Source organism: Bos indicus, chromosome 22 (assembly GCF_029378745.1).
Source record: "Bos indicus isolate NIAB-ARS_2022 breed Sahiwal x Tharparkar chromosome 22, NIAB-ARS_B.indTharparkar_mat_pri_1.0, whole genome shotgun sequence".
Lineage (NCBI taxonomy): Eukaryota > Metazoa > Chordata > Mammalia > Artiodactyla > Bovidae > Bos > Bos indicus.
In genome coordinates this window covers 57,148,211-57,162,424 of record NC_091781.1, presented here as the reverse complement: position 1 = coordinate 57,162,424, position 14,214 = coordinate 57,148,211, and the positions used below count along the sequence as shown (strand labels likewise).

The 14,214-nt window shown below is 52.7% G+C and overlaps 1 protein-coding gene across 5 annotated transcripts in view; it reads right to left on the bottom strand.

Moving 5' to 3' along the window:
• Window positions 1–952: 952 nt before the first annotated feature.
• Window positions 953–14,214, bottom strand: part of RBSN (rabenosyn, RAB effector) — a 28,028-nt gene continuing 14,766 nt past the window's right edge. For all 5 annotated transcript variants that reach the window (XM_070776941.1, XM_070776938.1, XM_019984708.2 and 2 more), the window contains exons 5-12: window positions 13,550–13,595; window positions 13,269–13,430; window positions 11,754–11,995; window positions 10,439–10,509; window positions 8,058–8,144; window positions 6,737–6,839; window positions 5,640–5,744; window positions 953–4,999 (exon numbers count right to left, since the gene is read on the bottom strand). In XM_070776941.1, coding sequence (XP_070633042.1) covers window positions 3,854–4,999; window positions 5,640–5,744; window positions 6,737–6,839; window positions 8,058–8,144; window positions 10,439–10,509; window positions 11,754–11,995; window positions 13,269–13,430; window positions 13,550–13,595 — 1,962 coding nt within the window. In that variant the 3' untranslated portion in view covers window positions 953–3,853. The remainder of the gene's footprint in view (window positions 5,000–5,639; window positions 5,745–6,736; window positions 6,840–8,057; window positions 8,145–10,438; window positions 10,510–11,753; window positions 11,996–13,268; window positions 13,431–13,549; window positions 13,596–14,214) is intronic.

Here is a 14,214-nt window from a genome sequence, read left to right as displayed (position 1 = left end):
GGTACCTCATTTAAACCTCCAAACAACTCCAGTTTACAGATCAAAGAGAGTGTGGTGAGGTTAAGCATGCTAAGGGTTACACCCCTGGGATTCCAGCCTAGGTCTGCCTGATTCCAAAACCCAAGCTTGCCCTGGCCTGCTTCGTGTTTAGACACTCAGGTTTCTAACATTAGGGAGGACATTTCATCCACAGGAAGCACCTCTTCTGAACTTTAAGGTCAAAAGCTCTTCTGCCTTAAACTCTTCAGTAGCCTAGCAGGGTTTTCAAAAAGACTTCAGGACTTTCAGCTTCAACTCAGAAACATTAAGTTTGATAGTTGTCACTCCTGTCCTTACATGAGAAAGCTGGGCAAACTGAAAGTCAGTGACTCTTCGGACCCCAGAGATCTGAGTTGGCAGGGCCGACTACCACCTAGAAACTTGGAGAGGTGAATGCAGAGGACAGCCAAGATCTGCTTACCTGCAGCAGAAGCCACTGGAACCTCAGCTGGAACATGAGCTGAACGGCTGGAGGCTGAGTGTGGACTAGCATGTGAGTGGCAGCCTGAGGGACACCCTACACTCTCCTAAACATCACCTCCTCCAGGGTTAGTCCTGGGAGGTCTCAAAGGTCCAAGTGATGGCAACATCGAAGACCCACTCAGCAGCTTCCTCTCTCTTCCCGTTGCCCAATTCTGCTACCTTTGGGCAAGACACCTGTGTAAGACAGTTCATTTCATCAACACTGCAGGAATCACTGAACATAAGGGCAGAACTGGAACCCGTATTTATCCCTTGGGAAGACTCCTGGTTTTGTCTGGAGGCCATAACCACACGGGGATCACAGGAGCTGGGGCTGTTTTCTTGTACTCAGAAGTCATTAACGAGAGAACTGGTATTATTAAGGAGATGACCAGATGTTATCTGGTAATTCTTGGTGTGCACAAACACACACACATACACACACACCCTCAACCGTGAATATCTTGTTATTTTATTTTTTTAAAAAGGTTCCAATACAAGGCCCCAGAGTAGTACATGCAAATCAATGACCCTCCAACTGTCGATGTCGGGTGACCAGCACAATCTACTACCACAGCCTGTGACCTATTAGAGACCAGCCTCTCACCTTGAGTCCCATCACCCATCTATGCCAACGTCCAGCCTCCTACATGGCTCTTGGTGACTCAGGTACATTTTAGTATCTGAACAAAAGAGACACATTGAGCAGCGAGTATAATGAATAAGTGTCCTTAGTGTATTAGACAAGGGAAAATATAATCAAGGCATAAAAGGGAAAAGCTTCATTTGATGCCCGAATCCCCAGAGTCTCTTCCACACATGATCTGTGTCTAGGGACATCTGGCAACGATGGATCAAGGACTTGCTCATTTTCTGATGCGATGGATGGAGCTGTCTGCACTGAAGGGATGTAGGACGAGTGAAGCACTGACATGAGGGAAGAACTTGAAGTTGTGGTTGTGGTTGTGGTTGCAATTCATAGGCCACTTTTTCCATGGTGCTCCCCCATCCCTGTAAATCCAACATTGTGCCCATCTTTGGGTCTATGAATTCTGGGAAATGGTACAACAGAGGGATAGAGAATTCTGACTCCAGTCATGTCTGTGATTACAGGAGAATGTAGCCATGGAGGAATTCAATCACATCAGAGGGTTTTAGTTTGGTTTAGTATATTCAGTGATTCTTTTTTAAATTTAAAAACATGTTTCTTATAGGTCTGGTTCTCAGTGCTCTTAAGTTACTAACAGATTGCTACCTGCAGCTGATTTCAGGGAAAGGGTATGTTTGCTAAACTAGTCTTAACTGAAACCACCAGCTAACTAAAAGAGATATATTCTCATTAGAAAAATAACTATGAGGGCAAGCAGCACTTGGCTCCGGAACTACCTGCTTTTTGGTGCAGAGAGCTTCCTTCTTCTCGGTCAGAGAGAAAGGACAGACCGAGCAGCGAGGAGTGTGCAGTCATCCTAAGTCCCTCAAGAGTAACAGCATGAAGAGCACTGACCTTGAGGGGGTAAGGACATCTGTACCAGGCAGCATCTAAGATGCCTGACTGCCAGCTTCCCAAAACCATGACAATCAGCAAGGCTGGTAACTGGCTGACCTTAGTAACCCACTCACACTGCTTTACGAACAGGACCCAAACTCAAGAGGTCCTCCACACACGCTCCACCCACCCACTCCCCACTGCCAGGCTTCTTCATTCGGGAAGGTTCTGTACAGGACCTCTTCATTCAGCCCAAAGAGCCAGCAGGGGCTAAAGAAATGTGAATAGTGTCAACACAAATTCAGATTACTGTTACACCACAGTATTTTTTCAGACATTCCCAAGATCAACAGGGGTCTTCCCAGAATGAGACAAAATAAATTTCAGCCCTTACACCAGTAACCAGGGACCATAAGAGCCAGAGTTAGTTATGGGTATAAAGTGACTAGTGGTGAGTTATTGTTCATTATTTAACAAGCGTAACTGCAGCAACTCTACCCAGAGCTGAGCACACTTGGGTATCTGATGTCAGATGTCAGTTAAGGGTCATGTCCCTGTAAACCTAAGCACCAAAGCGAAAATTCACAATTTCCCTTTTTGCCCTTAACTGGTGAAGAGTTCAAGTACTGCGGTTCTACCAGAATGATCCTGGGTTGTGCCTCCTGCAAACATTTTACTTTTATTTATTTTTGGCCACACCACACCCCTTGCAGGATCTTAGTTCCCTGACCAGGGATTAAACCCATGCCCTCAGCAATGAAAGCTCGGAGTCTTAACTACTGGACTGCCAGGGAATTCCCCATTTAATTTCTTACTACTACTAAATGTAGGTGAGAGAGTATCTCACCAGTGCCCACGGTCAGCACAAGATGACCTGCAAGACAAAAAGGCTCATTGACGAGCCTTGGAAGTTACTGTCATTGACCTTCTGACTCAGGGGACTTCAGCTCTTCTGACAAGGTTTCATGAGGGCTTCCTGACCACCATCTCCTAAACTATAGCCTGGGCCCTTTGAAAAAGCCCAGATCAGAGTAACTGTGCCAAAGCTCTAGAGGACGCTTTCTCCGGGTACAGAAAATTGTCCCAGTGGTCATTCAATTCCACAGAGCAACACTTGGACAGAGACTCTGCTCCCAAAGTATACTACTTCTATCAGCCAAAAAGTTAAAAACTGCTGTTCTCTAAAAAACTCATGAACAGACTCACAGTGATAACCCTGCACTGGGAGATTAACTTCCTGAAAGAGAGAAATAAGAACTGAAAGGAAGAGGGCAAGAGACCGTGAGGAAACCTCACCCCCATCACCCCTCTAAAGAGGGGCTTTCCTGGGTCTACACTGTTGCCTCCACAGTGAGACCGTCCCCGGCCATCACACAGGACATGCCCAAGAGGGCAGTGGAAGTCCCAGGCAAAAGAACATAGTCTAATGGGACAGACTTCCGCCAGAACCAAGTAAGATGTAAAGAGCTCTATGCTGTGTGTCTTGGCTAAAGGAAGGGCCCTATAAAAGGCTGCCCTCTAACACTGCAAACTGACCGACACCGGGCAGGAGCGAATGCGGGCACAAGGTGTACACGGAAGCCATTTCTGCCCACGGCCCAACAGAACCGCACTTGTGACACCTCGGCAGTGAAGATTTCACGTCCCTTCTACAGGGAAAACCCAATTATTAAAAAAAATTCAGGAAGAGCAGCAAATGCATGCTGGTTCTCCCTGTTGTCGTTCCCATTTTATTATTCAGCTGTCACAGGAAAAGCTCCCAAGTGTACAGCACCAAATAGCCAATTCCTCCACCCTAACCTTGCAGGCACCTTAAACTCCACCTTCCCCCTCCATGCTCCGCCCCCAGCCCGCCGCCCGGCCAGGTCAGTCGGTGCCCCCCTTCTGTCTGGCCAGGGTGCGCCTCAGCTCCCTCAAGTTCTCGGTCAGCACCTCCACCTCGTCCAGGCGGCCGCACTGCTTGGCGTCGAAGATGTACGCCTTGATGTTGTCGATCTGCTGGAGCAGCAGCTCCTCCTCGATGGGCTCGGCGCCCTCCTGCCCACCGTCGCTCTCCTCCTCAAAGGGGTTGGTGCAGGGGGCCTCCTCAAAGGGGTTGCCAGGGACAGGGGGGGATGCGGGTGTCCGCGGCGGGTGCTCATCTTCCTCCTCGAAGGGGTTGGGGGCGGGGCCGTCTGGCTTAGTGAAGGGATTCCCCGCCACAGCATCCTCTTCATCCTCTTCCTCAAAAGGGTTGTACTCTCTGAGCACACAGGCTGGCGGGCCAAGGGAAGGCTCTGGAGCAGGAGGGTTGGCCGTGTCCTCAGCTGAGGGGCTGGCGAGGTCTTCTTCCTCATCGAAGGGATTCAGGGAGGGCGCCTCACTGCGAGGCGACGCGGTGCTTTGGGGCAGGAACTCCTGGCCCAGGGCTGGGGGCCCAGACCACCCTCGGAAGGGCTCGGGAGCCGAGCTGGGTGGAGAGGTCTTGGTGGCAGTGCCGCTCCGAGCTGGGGAAGAGCCCAGATCCAAAGCGTGAGCGAGGTGCGTGCGTGGCTCCCTGCTCGGCTCCAGCTGAAAAGGCCTGATCTCCCGGAAGTCCAGGGACCGAGTCCGCGTGTGCAGAGAGGCCGCCTGGCCCTGCTCGCGCTCCCGCTCCCGCTCCCGCAGCACCTGCAGCTGTTCCCGCTGCAGGTCCTCCTCCTCGGCCTGCCTGCGGGACAGTGCGATGGCCTTCTCGGTCTGCTGCTGGTCGTACTCGTCCTGCAGCTGGCGCAGGTTCTCCTGCAGCGTGCGCACTTCATCCGTCCGGCCCGCGGCCTTGGCCTGCCGGATAAAGGACGTGATGTTGTGGATCTGCTGCAGGAGGGGGTCCGGGTCCTCGCTCTGCCTCTGGCCTTCCGACAGCGGGAGCCAGCCCTCAGCCTTTCTCAGCGGGGCAGGACCCCTGCGAGGGGGCGCTACCTCCCCGTTGGTCGCGCGGGACGCCAGGTCACTCCGCCTCTCCTCAAGCCTCCGCTGGGATTCCAGGGCAGCCTGGGAAGACACCAAAGCCAAAAAGAAACACGGTCACCAGGCCAACAGCCACACTGCCGGCCACCACTGCGGCCACGCCATGCCCATTCCAGTGAGACCCCAATTCCCCACCTCAGGACTATGATATCCAGCTGCTAAAATCAAGCCATGATTTTTCAAAATTAAAATAACAACAGTAAGTTAAGAGGTAAGCGTTCCTCCATTTCACATTCACTGGCTAAACACTTACCTTAAACCTCTGAGGTCTATTACCACTCATCTACACTGGACTCTCACACAATCTTAAACACACATATTATTCTCTGCTTAATACTGCATGTCCCAAAGTGTTCTAAGAACTCCCTGGTGTCTGGGTCATCTGCAGCCCGTACCACGGGGAGGACTGCCAGTCTCCATGGTATTCTAGACAAGAGAAAATCAGCAGAACCTCTGAAAGAAAAATAGGATCTGGGGGAGAAAAACAGTTACTTTGATTTCTAAAATGCAAGAGGCCAGAACAGAAGGAAAACACAAACCAGAGTGAGTGAGAGGTTCTGACTTAACGACAACCTCATGGGACCTCCTGGGAGCCTGTGGAGGCCTCTGTGCTCATGGAGCCGCGTGGAAGAAGCCGGGTGCCAGCGTCCCCTGCCTCGCTCACCTGCCTCTCCAGGATCCTCTTCTGCTCCATCTCCTGCTTCCTTTTCTGTTTCAGTTCCTCAAACTGCTCTTTGGTTGGCAGTGACATCAGACCAAGCAACTTTTCCTGTAGGGGGTCACGGACAATTTTACACTTAAACCCTTTTCAGGGGGGAAAAAAATGAATCTGAAGTTCCCTAGTGAGAGCCCGCTGAAGCTACGTCACATCGGTCTCAGACAGTCACCCTAACAAGCAGAGCAGGGAAGGACCAAACCCTGAAATCAGGTCCGTGCCAGCTTCCTTATGGAGGGCCAGCCTTTTCATTAGATGATCAACACCAGACATCCCGGTTACTTGCTGTCTCAGTGAGGCCTTTTCCTGCCCTCCTTGTCCATTACCACATCTGTAAGCTACCGTCTGAGCCCAACCCCCATGCCCTCCTTCCATTTCTCCCCAGCACTTTCCACCCTCTTAAACCATATATTCGGTTCTTTCTCATCCATCCCCTCTCTATAATATAAGCTCTATGAGAACGGGAAGGTCTATCAGGACACCCAGCACCTAAAACTGCCTGGGCCGCAGCAGGCACCCACCGACGACTATGGAATACAGTCATCCATCAGAAGCAGGAGGGGCCTCGCTCTGCAGGATGGTGTCAGGTAACTAACCCAACAGCACATGTACATCTCCGTCAGGAGCCGCACAGGCGACTGTGACTCTCACAAGGGCTTTCTGAGGTCAAGACGACTCAGATGCAGCCTCCCAGGTGGAGTGAGCCCTTGAACAATCACCTGTCTCCTCCAGACCAAGAGCCCAGGGAGAGCCCCCAGGAGCTTATCCCAAGGAGAAAATGCTCTGTGCAAGCAGGTCCACCAGGCACTCCTCACAGCAGCGGAGAAATGGGAGCCCATCAGATGCCCAGGGACAGGGGAACAGTTACATAAAGGGTGGTGAGCACACCCAGAGCAGGGTCTATGTCACTTTCTTTTGACATGCAGATTTTTCTCTAGATGTGGCTGACACACGTGTAACCCTAAAGAGCAGTAAGTGTACGAACAGAGAACAAGCAAGCCATGGGCCCTGTCCACCCTCTGAGTGGTGGAGAGTGGCGGCTTTACCTGCACAAACAGTGTGGCCGAGTATCTGATCATCCTCTGCAGCCGCAGCGTGTTCGGATGTGGCGGCGGGTCCTGCTTCATGTCTAAGGTTAAGATCTTCTTACTGCATGAGAACAAACACGTCGCTGTACGAGGCATGGCCAGCCTCAGAAACACGGATGAAGAGTCCCCAGTCGCCAGGCTTGCATGCCGGCAAGGTATGACGAGAAATGGGCTCCAGGCTCCCCTGAAACGTCCTTGCAAGTGAAGCCCGTTTCTTACCTGCTGGCTGTACCTGAGGCCCCAAACAAGCACAGGGCGAACGACAAACACCCAGCCACCGAGGGCCATGACCGGTGCAGCAGGGGAGCCCTGTGCTTAGTTTAGCGCTCTGCTGTCACTGCCTCACAAGCCTCCTTTTTGTATTTATTTCTGTATTTGGCTGCATCAGGTCCTGGTTGCTGCTGCAGGCTCTCGGGTGCGACACACAGACTTCTCTTCAGTTGTGGGGCGAGGGCTCAGTAGTTGCAGTACACGGGCTTGGCTGCCCCGTGGTATGTGGAATCTCAGTTCCTCGATCAGGGATTGAACCCACATCGGAAGGCGGATTCCTGACCACGGGACCATCAGGGAAGTCCCTTACAATTCTGAACTTGGATCAAGGACCTGCATTTTCACTTTGCATCTGATCCTGCAACCTCTGTCTTTCATGTCCGGATGGACAAGGGTTCCGCATCTCTGTTTTCTGAATCACAGTACTTCCTATACCGCAAAGGGCTGAGCTAACCCCAACAGCCAATCCACAGTTAAAAACAGTAGCTGGGAAGTCCCTGGTGGTTCAGTAAGACTCGGCCACTTTCACTGCCGCACGCCTGGTTCTGGTCCCTGGTTGGGGAAATAAAATCCCACAAGCCACACAGTGCAGCCAAAAAAAAAAGCAGTGGTCAAACTGAAGAAAGAGTCTGGACTCCATCCTGGTTCCAGCACTTTCGCTAGCTGGGGTGCACTCTTGCACCTATGAAATGGGGGTGTTAATCTCTACGTCACAGGGTAACTGTGGCAGAACACAAGAGCCACCCTGAGTGGAAGCAGCCCGTGACCGACACACAGCTGACGCCAACCGGCTCCTGTTCCTTTAACAATCATGAACGGTAAACTCCTCAAGCAAGTTACCGAGACGCACTGAGGGCCGGAGCTGGCAGCCCCCTCAGCCTCCTCCTCACACAACACCCCCGATCACCAGGACCAGGTAAGCTAGGTCTGCTGGCCGCCCACCACCCGGTAAACCCAGCACATCCTCCACTTAAGCCAACAGGTAGGAACATCACCTAACAGACCTTACCTTAACGCGTCTATTAGCTCATACACTTTCTGCACTTCCACTCGAAGGTCACCGGCATGTTCCAGACTGTAGGTTGTCTCTCCAGCACTAGGGAGAAATAATGCAGATGTTTGATCTAGGTTTCACGGCACTGAATGGAGAGTGTGGTGTAAAAGGACTCTACAGGTTTAAGGCCTCACAGAGAGAGGGATAGTTAATTCTCTTCAAGTCATTTTAGACTCCCCCGCCATGTGGCTCTGCTGGTAAAGAATCCACCTGCAATGCGGAAGACCTGGGTTCAATCCCTGGGTTGGGAAGATCCCCTGGCAAAGGGAAAGGCTACCCACTCCAGTATTCTGGCCTGGCGCATTCCATGGACAGTATAGTCCGTGGGTCGCAAAGAATCAGACACGACTGAGCGACTTTCACTGTCACTTTCATATAATGCAATGCTCGTTCCTTTTCAAAATGTGAGTGTTAATTAACCAGAAGTCGCTTTTAACTTGCTGATGCCGTGGGAAAACCAGTGCCGAGGCCTATGACGGCCAGCTCCTAAGCTCGTTGTCAAAATAAGCAGGACTGACCCTGCTTCAGCCTAACACTTTCCCGGAACGACTTCTGTGCATCTAGGAAGAGGGATGAGTTGCTTACCCCACACCAGAGGAGAAGGCACTTTTCTTTCCTCAAAGACCACCCAGAGAGCAGAGGAGGGGACATCAGAAAAGGCCAGTGGGGGCTTATCAGTCTCAGAGGAACAACGTGGTTATCATGTGGTCTCAGAATTTCATTTACGAGGCTGCCACTCCCACCAGGCAGCTTCCCTGGTGGCTCAGTGGTAAAGAATCTGCCTGCCAAGCAGGAGACCTAGATTCGATCCCTGGAGCAAGAGGATCCCCTGGAGAAGGAAATGGCAACCCACTCCAGTATTCTTGCCTGGGAAATCACAGTCCATGGGGTGGAAAAGAGTCAGACATCACTTAGCAACTAAGCGCGCACACACACTCCCACCAGAGTGCTGAATTCCAAGTGCAGTGATGATGGTTTTTCATTTTTATACCCCCAGTAACTAACACATGGGACGAGCTTAAGGTTTCCTGAGAACAGAAGCATTTCACGTGATCTCCCAGCTATTAATCCAGCCTCAGCTATGGCCACTCAGCTCCCTTCCTGAGGCAGCAGCAAGTTAAGTTAAATAAAAGCCCTGCCAGGCTAACCTGGTTTCCCTCTATCGGGCAATCCTGGCTGGAAAAACCCTGGTGTGTTCTGTAATCTACAGACTCAGCAAAGTTGTTTCATCATCTCTAACAGCACAGTTTGCAAAAAGAACATCAGACCAGAACCAAGAGGACTTGTACTTTGTCTCGATATCACCAAGTCATGTGGAAGATAACAGGGCTGGCCTAAATCTGGAATCGCTGCCCTGGTCTCAGTCACATCAACCCACTGTGTTATCCTCGGGGCAGCCGTCAGGCCCGGCTTCGTTATCTTCTGTGTTACTTGTTCGCTTGTCACGGTCTGCACTCCCGTGATAATGGCGCTGTCTTCGCTGTGCACTGCTACAGCCCCAGCGCTCAGAAGAGTGCTTGGCACCCAACGCGTGCTTGATAAACACCCACTGAATGACTGAGTGACAGACTGAGACGCACGTACTGAAGCTCTGCAGAACTGGTCTTGGGAGGAAGAGTTAACACACCTGGAGACGTTCTCAGCAACGGTAGCTCCCCTCTGGCTAGAGGAGAGCCCACGGACCCACAGTGGTGTCGAAGGCACAAAGCAAAAACCCCACAGGACTCTGGGAGAGGAGGCCCTCGGGTGACAACGTCCTGAGGAAAGGGCTGGACACCAGCGCACTGCCCGGAACACCAGCTGACGCTGCTGGCGTCCAGGTAGAAGGTAGGCCCACTCTAATTTTAAACCCGTGGGCAGGGGTGGGAGGAGGGCGCGTTGAGTCCAGTGAGTTCCAGGGAGGAATGGAGCAGGCAGCAGACGCTCCCAGTCAAGGACTCTCCATTCCAGGGAGGTTTACGCTTCTTTGCAGCTGCTCACAGGAGGGCAGTGTGATCCACTGAGTGAAGTGACTGCTGAGTGAACTGCAGGCAGAGAAGGGACTGTGTCCTTTCCCTGCTCTCCTTCAGAGCCAGTGGTCTCGGGCAAGAAGTGGAGAGAGGGGGACCGGGACCCAGGAGGCGCAGATACACGGGGGTAGTCGGGACAGTGGGGCTGAGAGGGCTCAAGAAACAGGGCTCCCTGCACTTCCACCGCCTGCTGGCAGGGCTGCGGCGTCTAGCTGTGAGGACTGAGGGGAAAGGGGGCAGGCCCTACATATTCAGCTACTGAAGAACTGACCAAAATGCCAGAAAACAGTCACCACTGAGTCAGTAAAACAGAGAGGAAGAGCTTACTTTAACGATGCTGCCATCTTGATGTATTCTGGAGCTTTTTGGTCAACTTTCTCCATGCAAAGCCGTAATTTCTAAGAACAAAAGAGAAGAAGTAGGTTGTGTCTCAAGATACAGAAAAGGCAACACAAAGGTTGTGTGGAATCAGTGGAGATGTATATAAAATGTGCAGTTTTCTAAATTAAAAAAAAAATGCAGAGAGTGGCTTTTAGTTTTGTTCTGTTCATTGTTACCATTTTCCTGATTTACAGACCTACTCTACAAGGAAATCTTGTAGGAAGGAAAGAAGGGTGAACTTTGGCCAGATGTTTTTAAGAGGAGCAAGGCCCTCCAGGACACATGTCACGTGAGCTCGCCAAGGTAGCAAAAGAGATCAGTTGCTATGGCCTTTACCTGCCAGGTGATGCCGGACACCATGCAAGGCATTGCCAGGGCTCACTTCAAAAAAGAAGGAAACCAAAAGCTCGGCGGCTGCTTATAGAAATTATCAGATCGTGAGCTCCATGTAACAATGGACAACGGCTACGTCTGCAGCTCAGCAAGGCTTTCACTGACACCATTTCTAGCAGTCTGACTATTCTCATGGTGGTTCCAGAAACACAGCCTCTGGGACCTGCAGAACTGCTAACAGTGACCATTCAGTGACGACCAGACAAAAACTCCCTCCTCCCTATCCGGCTTTGCACCAATTGCTTCCTTCCGCGCCTCCCCGTTTCCTATCACCTCCTTGCCCAACACCCTCCTGGCTCATCCTTCTCAGCCTACGGGCCTCATCCGGGTTAGGAGGCAGAGTCAAGCTCACCCCCAGTCTGACTCTAAACCGCAGGCTCTGGCCACACTCTGCTCCTGTAACGTAGCAGCTACTCAAGGCACTGCAGGGTCGCCGGTGGTAACCAGAGCTGAGGCATCTGAAGGGACTCAAAAGAGGAAGCTCTATGCTTCGGGGAAGTTTCTCAAACTCCCAAGTGAGTGTCCCAGGACCCTTCTGGTCCACAATTCACCACCAGCTCCTGCTCCCACTCTGACCCACAGAGCCTGTCCACACCACCACATGGCAACCAGCCTTCCTCCTCTTGCCCCGGGGCCACCGAAAGCACCAACCTCCAACTCTCAGGCGGGCAGGGAAGGGCAAGGAAGCCAGTTTGTTGCAACACACCCAGTGACTGCGACTCACTCAGGGCCCTAGCTAGTGCCCACTGGCAGAAACTAAAAATAACTGGAAGGAACGCTTTCCCAAAGCATTCTTCAAAATCTGCGGGCGTGCACATGACCAACAGCCCGGCCTCTCGAATGGGACTCAAGCCGGTCCAGGAGTCACCTCGTAGAGCCTCACGATGTCGGGCGTGCGCTCCTTCTCGTCGATCTGCTGCTCCCTCTTGAGCAGCGTGTCCTTGCAGTGTGTGCAGCAGCGGATCCGGTCGTCATCCTTCTCGTCCAGGACGGAGCTCACGCTGCTCACGCTGCTAATGCTGCCCCGGCGGGAGCCGTGGACGCTGTTGGGTGACTGGCTGGGGCTGGTGTGAGCACTCAGGGAGTCCTTGCTGGCACTGGTGAGCTTGTCTGTAAAGAACACAGATGGGCAGTAGTGAACTCCACAGGTGGGGAGCTGATGCTGCCCCGGGCAAGAGGCACCCACACCTCTGCCTGTCGGGACTCAGGCTCTGTGGTAGGCTGGATGCCCAGTGCCTCCAGGAGAGAGCCAGGAGCCAAGGACAATCTGTCCTTGAAGCTCTGAGGCTCATCCCAATCTGGCCTTACCGCCTCCTGCCCTGCTCCAGCTGCCCGGACACACCCAGGCTCTCCCTGGGACCGTCCCCCGCAGCCTTTCCCCACGCCCAAAACCCAACTGTTACCCCTGCCAAAGCTCAGCTCAAATGGCACATCCTCCAGGAAGCCTTCCCCAATTCCTTGAGGCAAAAACCATTTGCCCACCTATCAGTTCCCACCATGTCGCTCCTCCTGGGGCACTTCCCACTTGTTCCATGTGATGACAGCTCTATGCACAGCCCAGAGCTGCCCAAGCAGTTGTGATTCCGAGGGCACAAACTGTCTCATTCATCGCTGCATCCCTATGGGTTTGTTCCAATAGGGCTACCGCACAGCAGCTGCCCAGTAAATATCAATCAGCCCAAGAGAAGGAAGGTGAAGAGTGTCCCCAAACCATAGCTCAGCTGAGAAAGGGAGTTGTCTCAGGGAGAGAGGGAACTTACCAAGGTGACACATGCCCACTGGACACCAGAGCCCCACCCAGGAAACATCTGCCCCATCCCACGTTACCCAGACGCCCTGCACCCAACAGCATGTGCAGAGTCAGTGCAACTCTGCAGGGTTGCAAAACCCCCCACATCCCAGAGTCAGCCAGAATGCCTTGAGAGCATCTCCAGCAACTTTTCACCAGCTGAGAGTCAAAGTCCTAGGCCACTGGGTTCCTCCTGCCCTGGAGGAATGGACGATGCTGACAGACCACACGTGGGCAAACAACCACCAGTGAGCCAAGTCCGCTGGTTTTGTATGTGGCCCTCAAGCTACCTATGGTTTGCACACTTCAAAAAGGCTGTGTAATAAAGAGGAAATGCCACAGAGACAGGATGTGAGCCACAAAGCCTGAAGTGCTCACTATCTGGTCTCTCATGGGAAACGCTGGTCACCTCTAGCACAGACCATTGCCCTCGTGGGCCTGGCGCAGGGCTGAGGCTGCAGTGGGCCTAAGGGATCAACAGTAAAAGAATGAAGGTCCCATGGGCCATACACTGAAACACAAAGCCCCCCCAGCCCCCCAGTGGAGGCTGGTCTCGATGGAGGTCAGGGTCCAGGCCGCCTCCACGTCACCTACTTGCCAAGGGAAGGCTGATAAGCTCCATGCACTTCTTGCACATGATAGACCCGCAGAGGCGGCAGTGGTGGCGGCGGTTACGGATGCTGAACTTATTCCCACAGTCCGGACAGAAAGGGACATCCTGGTCGTTGACCCAAGGCACCACGGACTTTTCTATTGCTGTGGGAAGAACAAGACAAAAACCAATCACACACAAAGGGAGGCCGTCTTAAAAAAAGAGATCGGGTCAGGATGAACGATAAAGAACAGAAGGAATGTGAGCAAAGTTCTAGAGTTACCTCGGATCTTCGCAGACTCGGTATTTGTTCTGTCAAACGCAGTCAGCTGACAAGGAGAAAAAAGGGTCAAAAAGAATGAATCTGGTGGTGGATACACTGTCTACAGGCGGAGGCATCGAGTGGGAAGGAGCACACGGGCAGTACTCAAGTCTTATGTCATCTCCAACCCCACGATGTCACAAACAACTTCACGGGGACAGACTATTAGCTTTGCATCCAGAAGGCACTCGCCTTCCCATGACCCATTCCAGTCTGAATGTCGGCTGCCCAGGGAAGCAATAGCCAGGGGCAGGCAAGGACACGGTGGGGTGGCTACCGCGAGCAAGGGGGGACCCCCGATTCTCCACAGCCCTCCTGGACAATGAAAGCGGACACAAGATTCCTGCCCCACGACGTGCACGCAGAGAGCTGAACCCGTAGTGCTGCCGTGCCGGCCTATCTCACAGCCCAGCGGATATGCATCAAGCGTTTCCAGGGCTGATGTAAAAGAGAGCAGTCATGGTACTCAAGACTCGCTCTTAAACCAACCACAGGACAAGAGGTTCCCACCCCATACGCTGGTCCTGGTGGGCACTCCTCCCGCGTCTGGCTCCCAGCCTGCTGCCATCACAAGGTATCACCCACTCTACCCCTTCGCGTGACGGTGCCTGGGACCCCCCAAATGA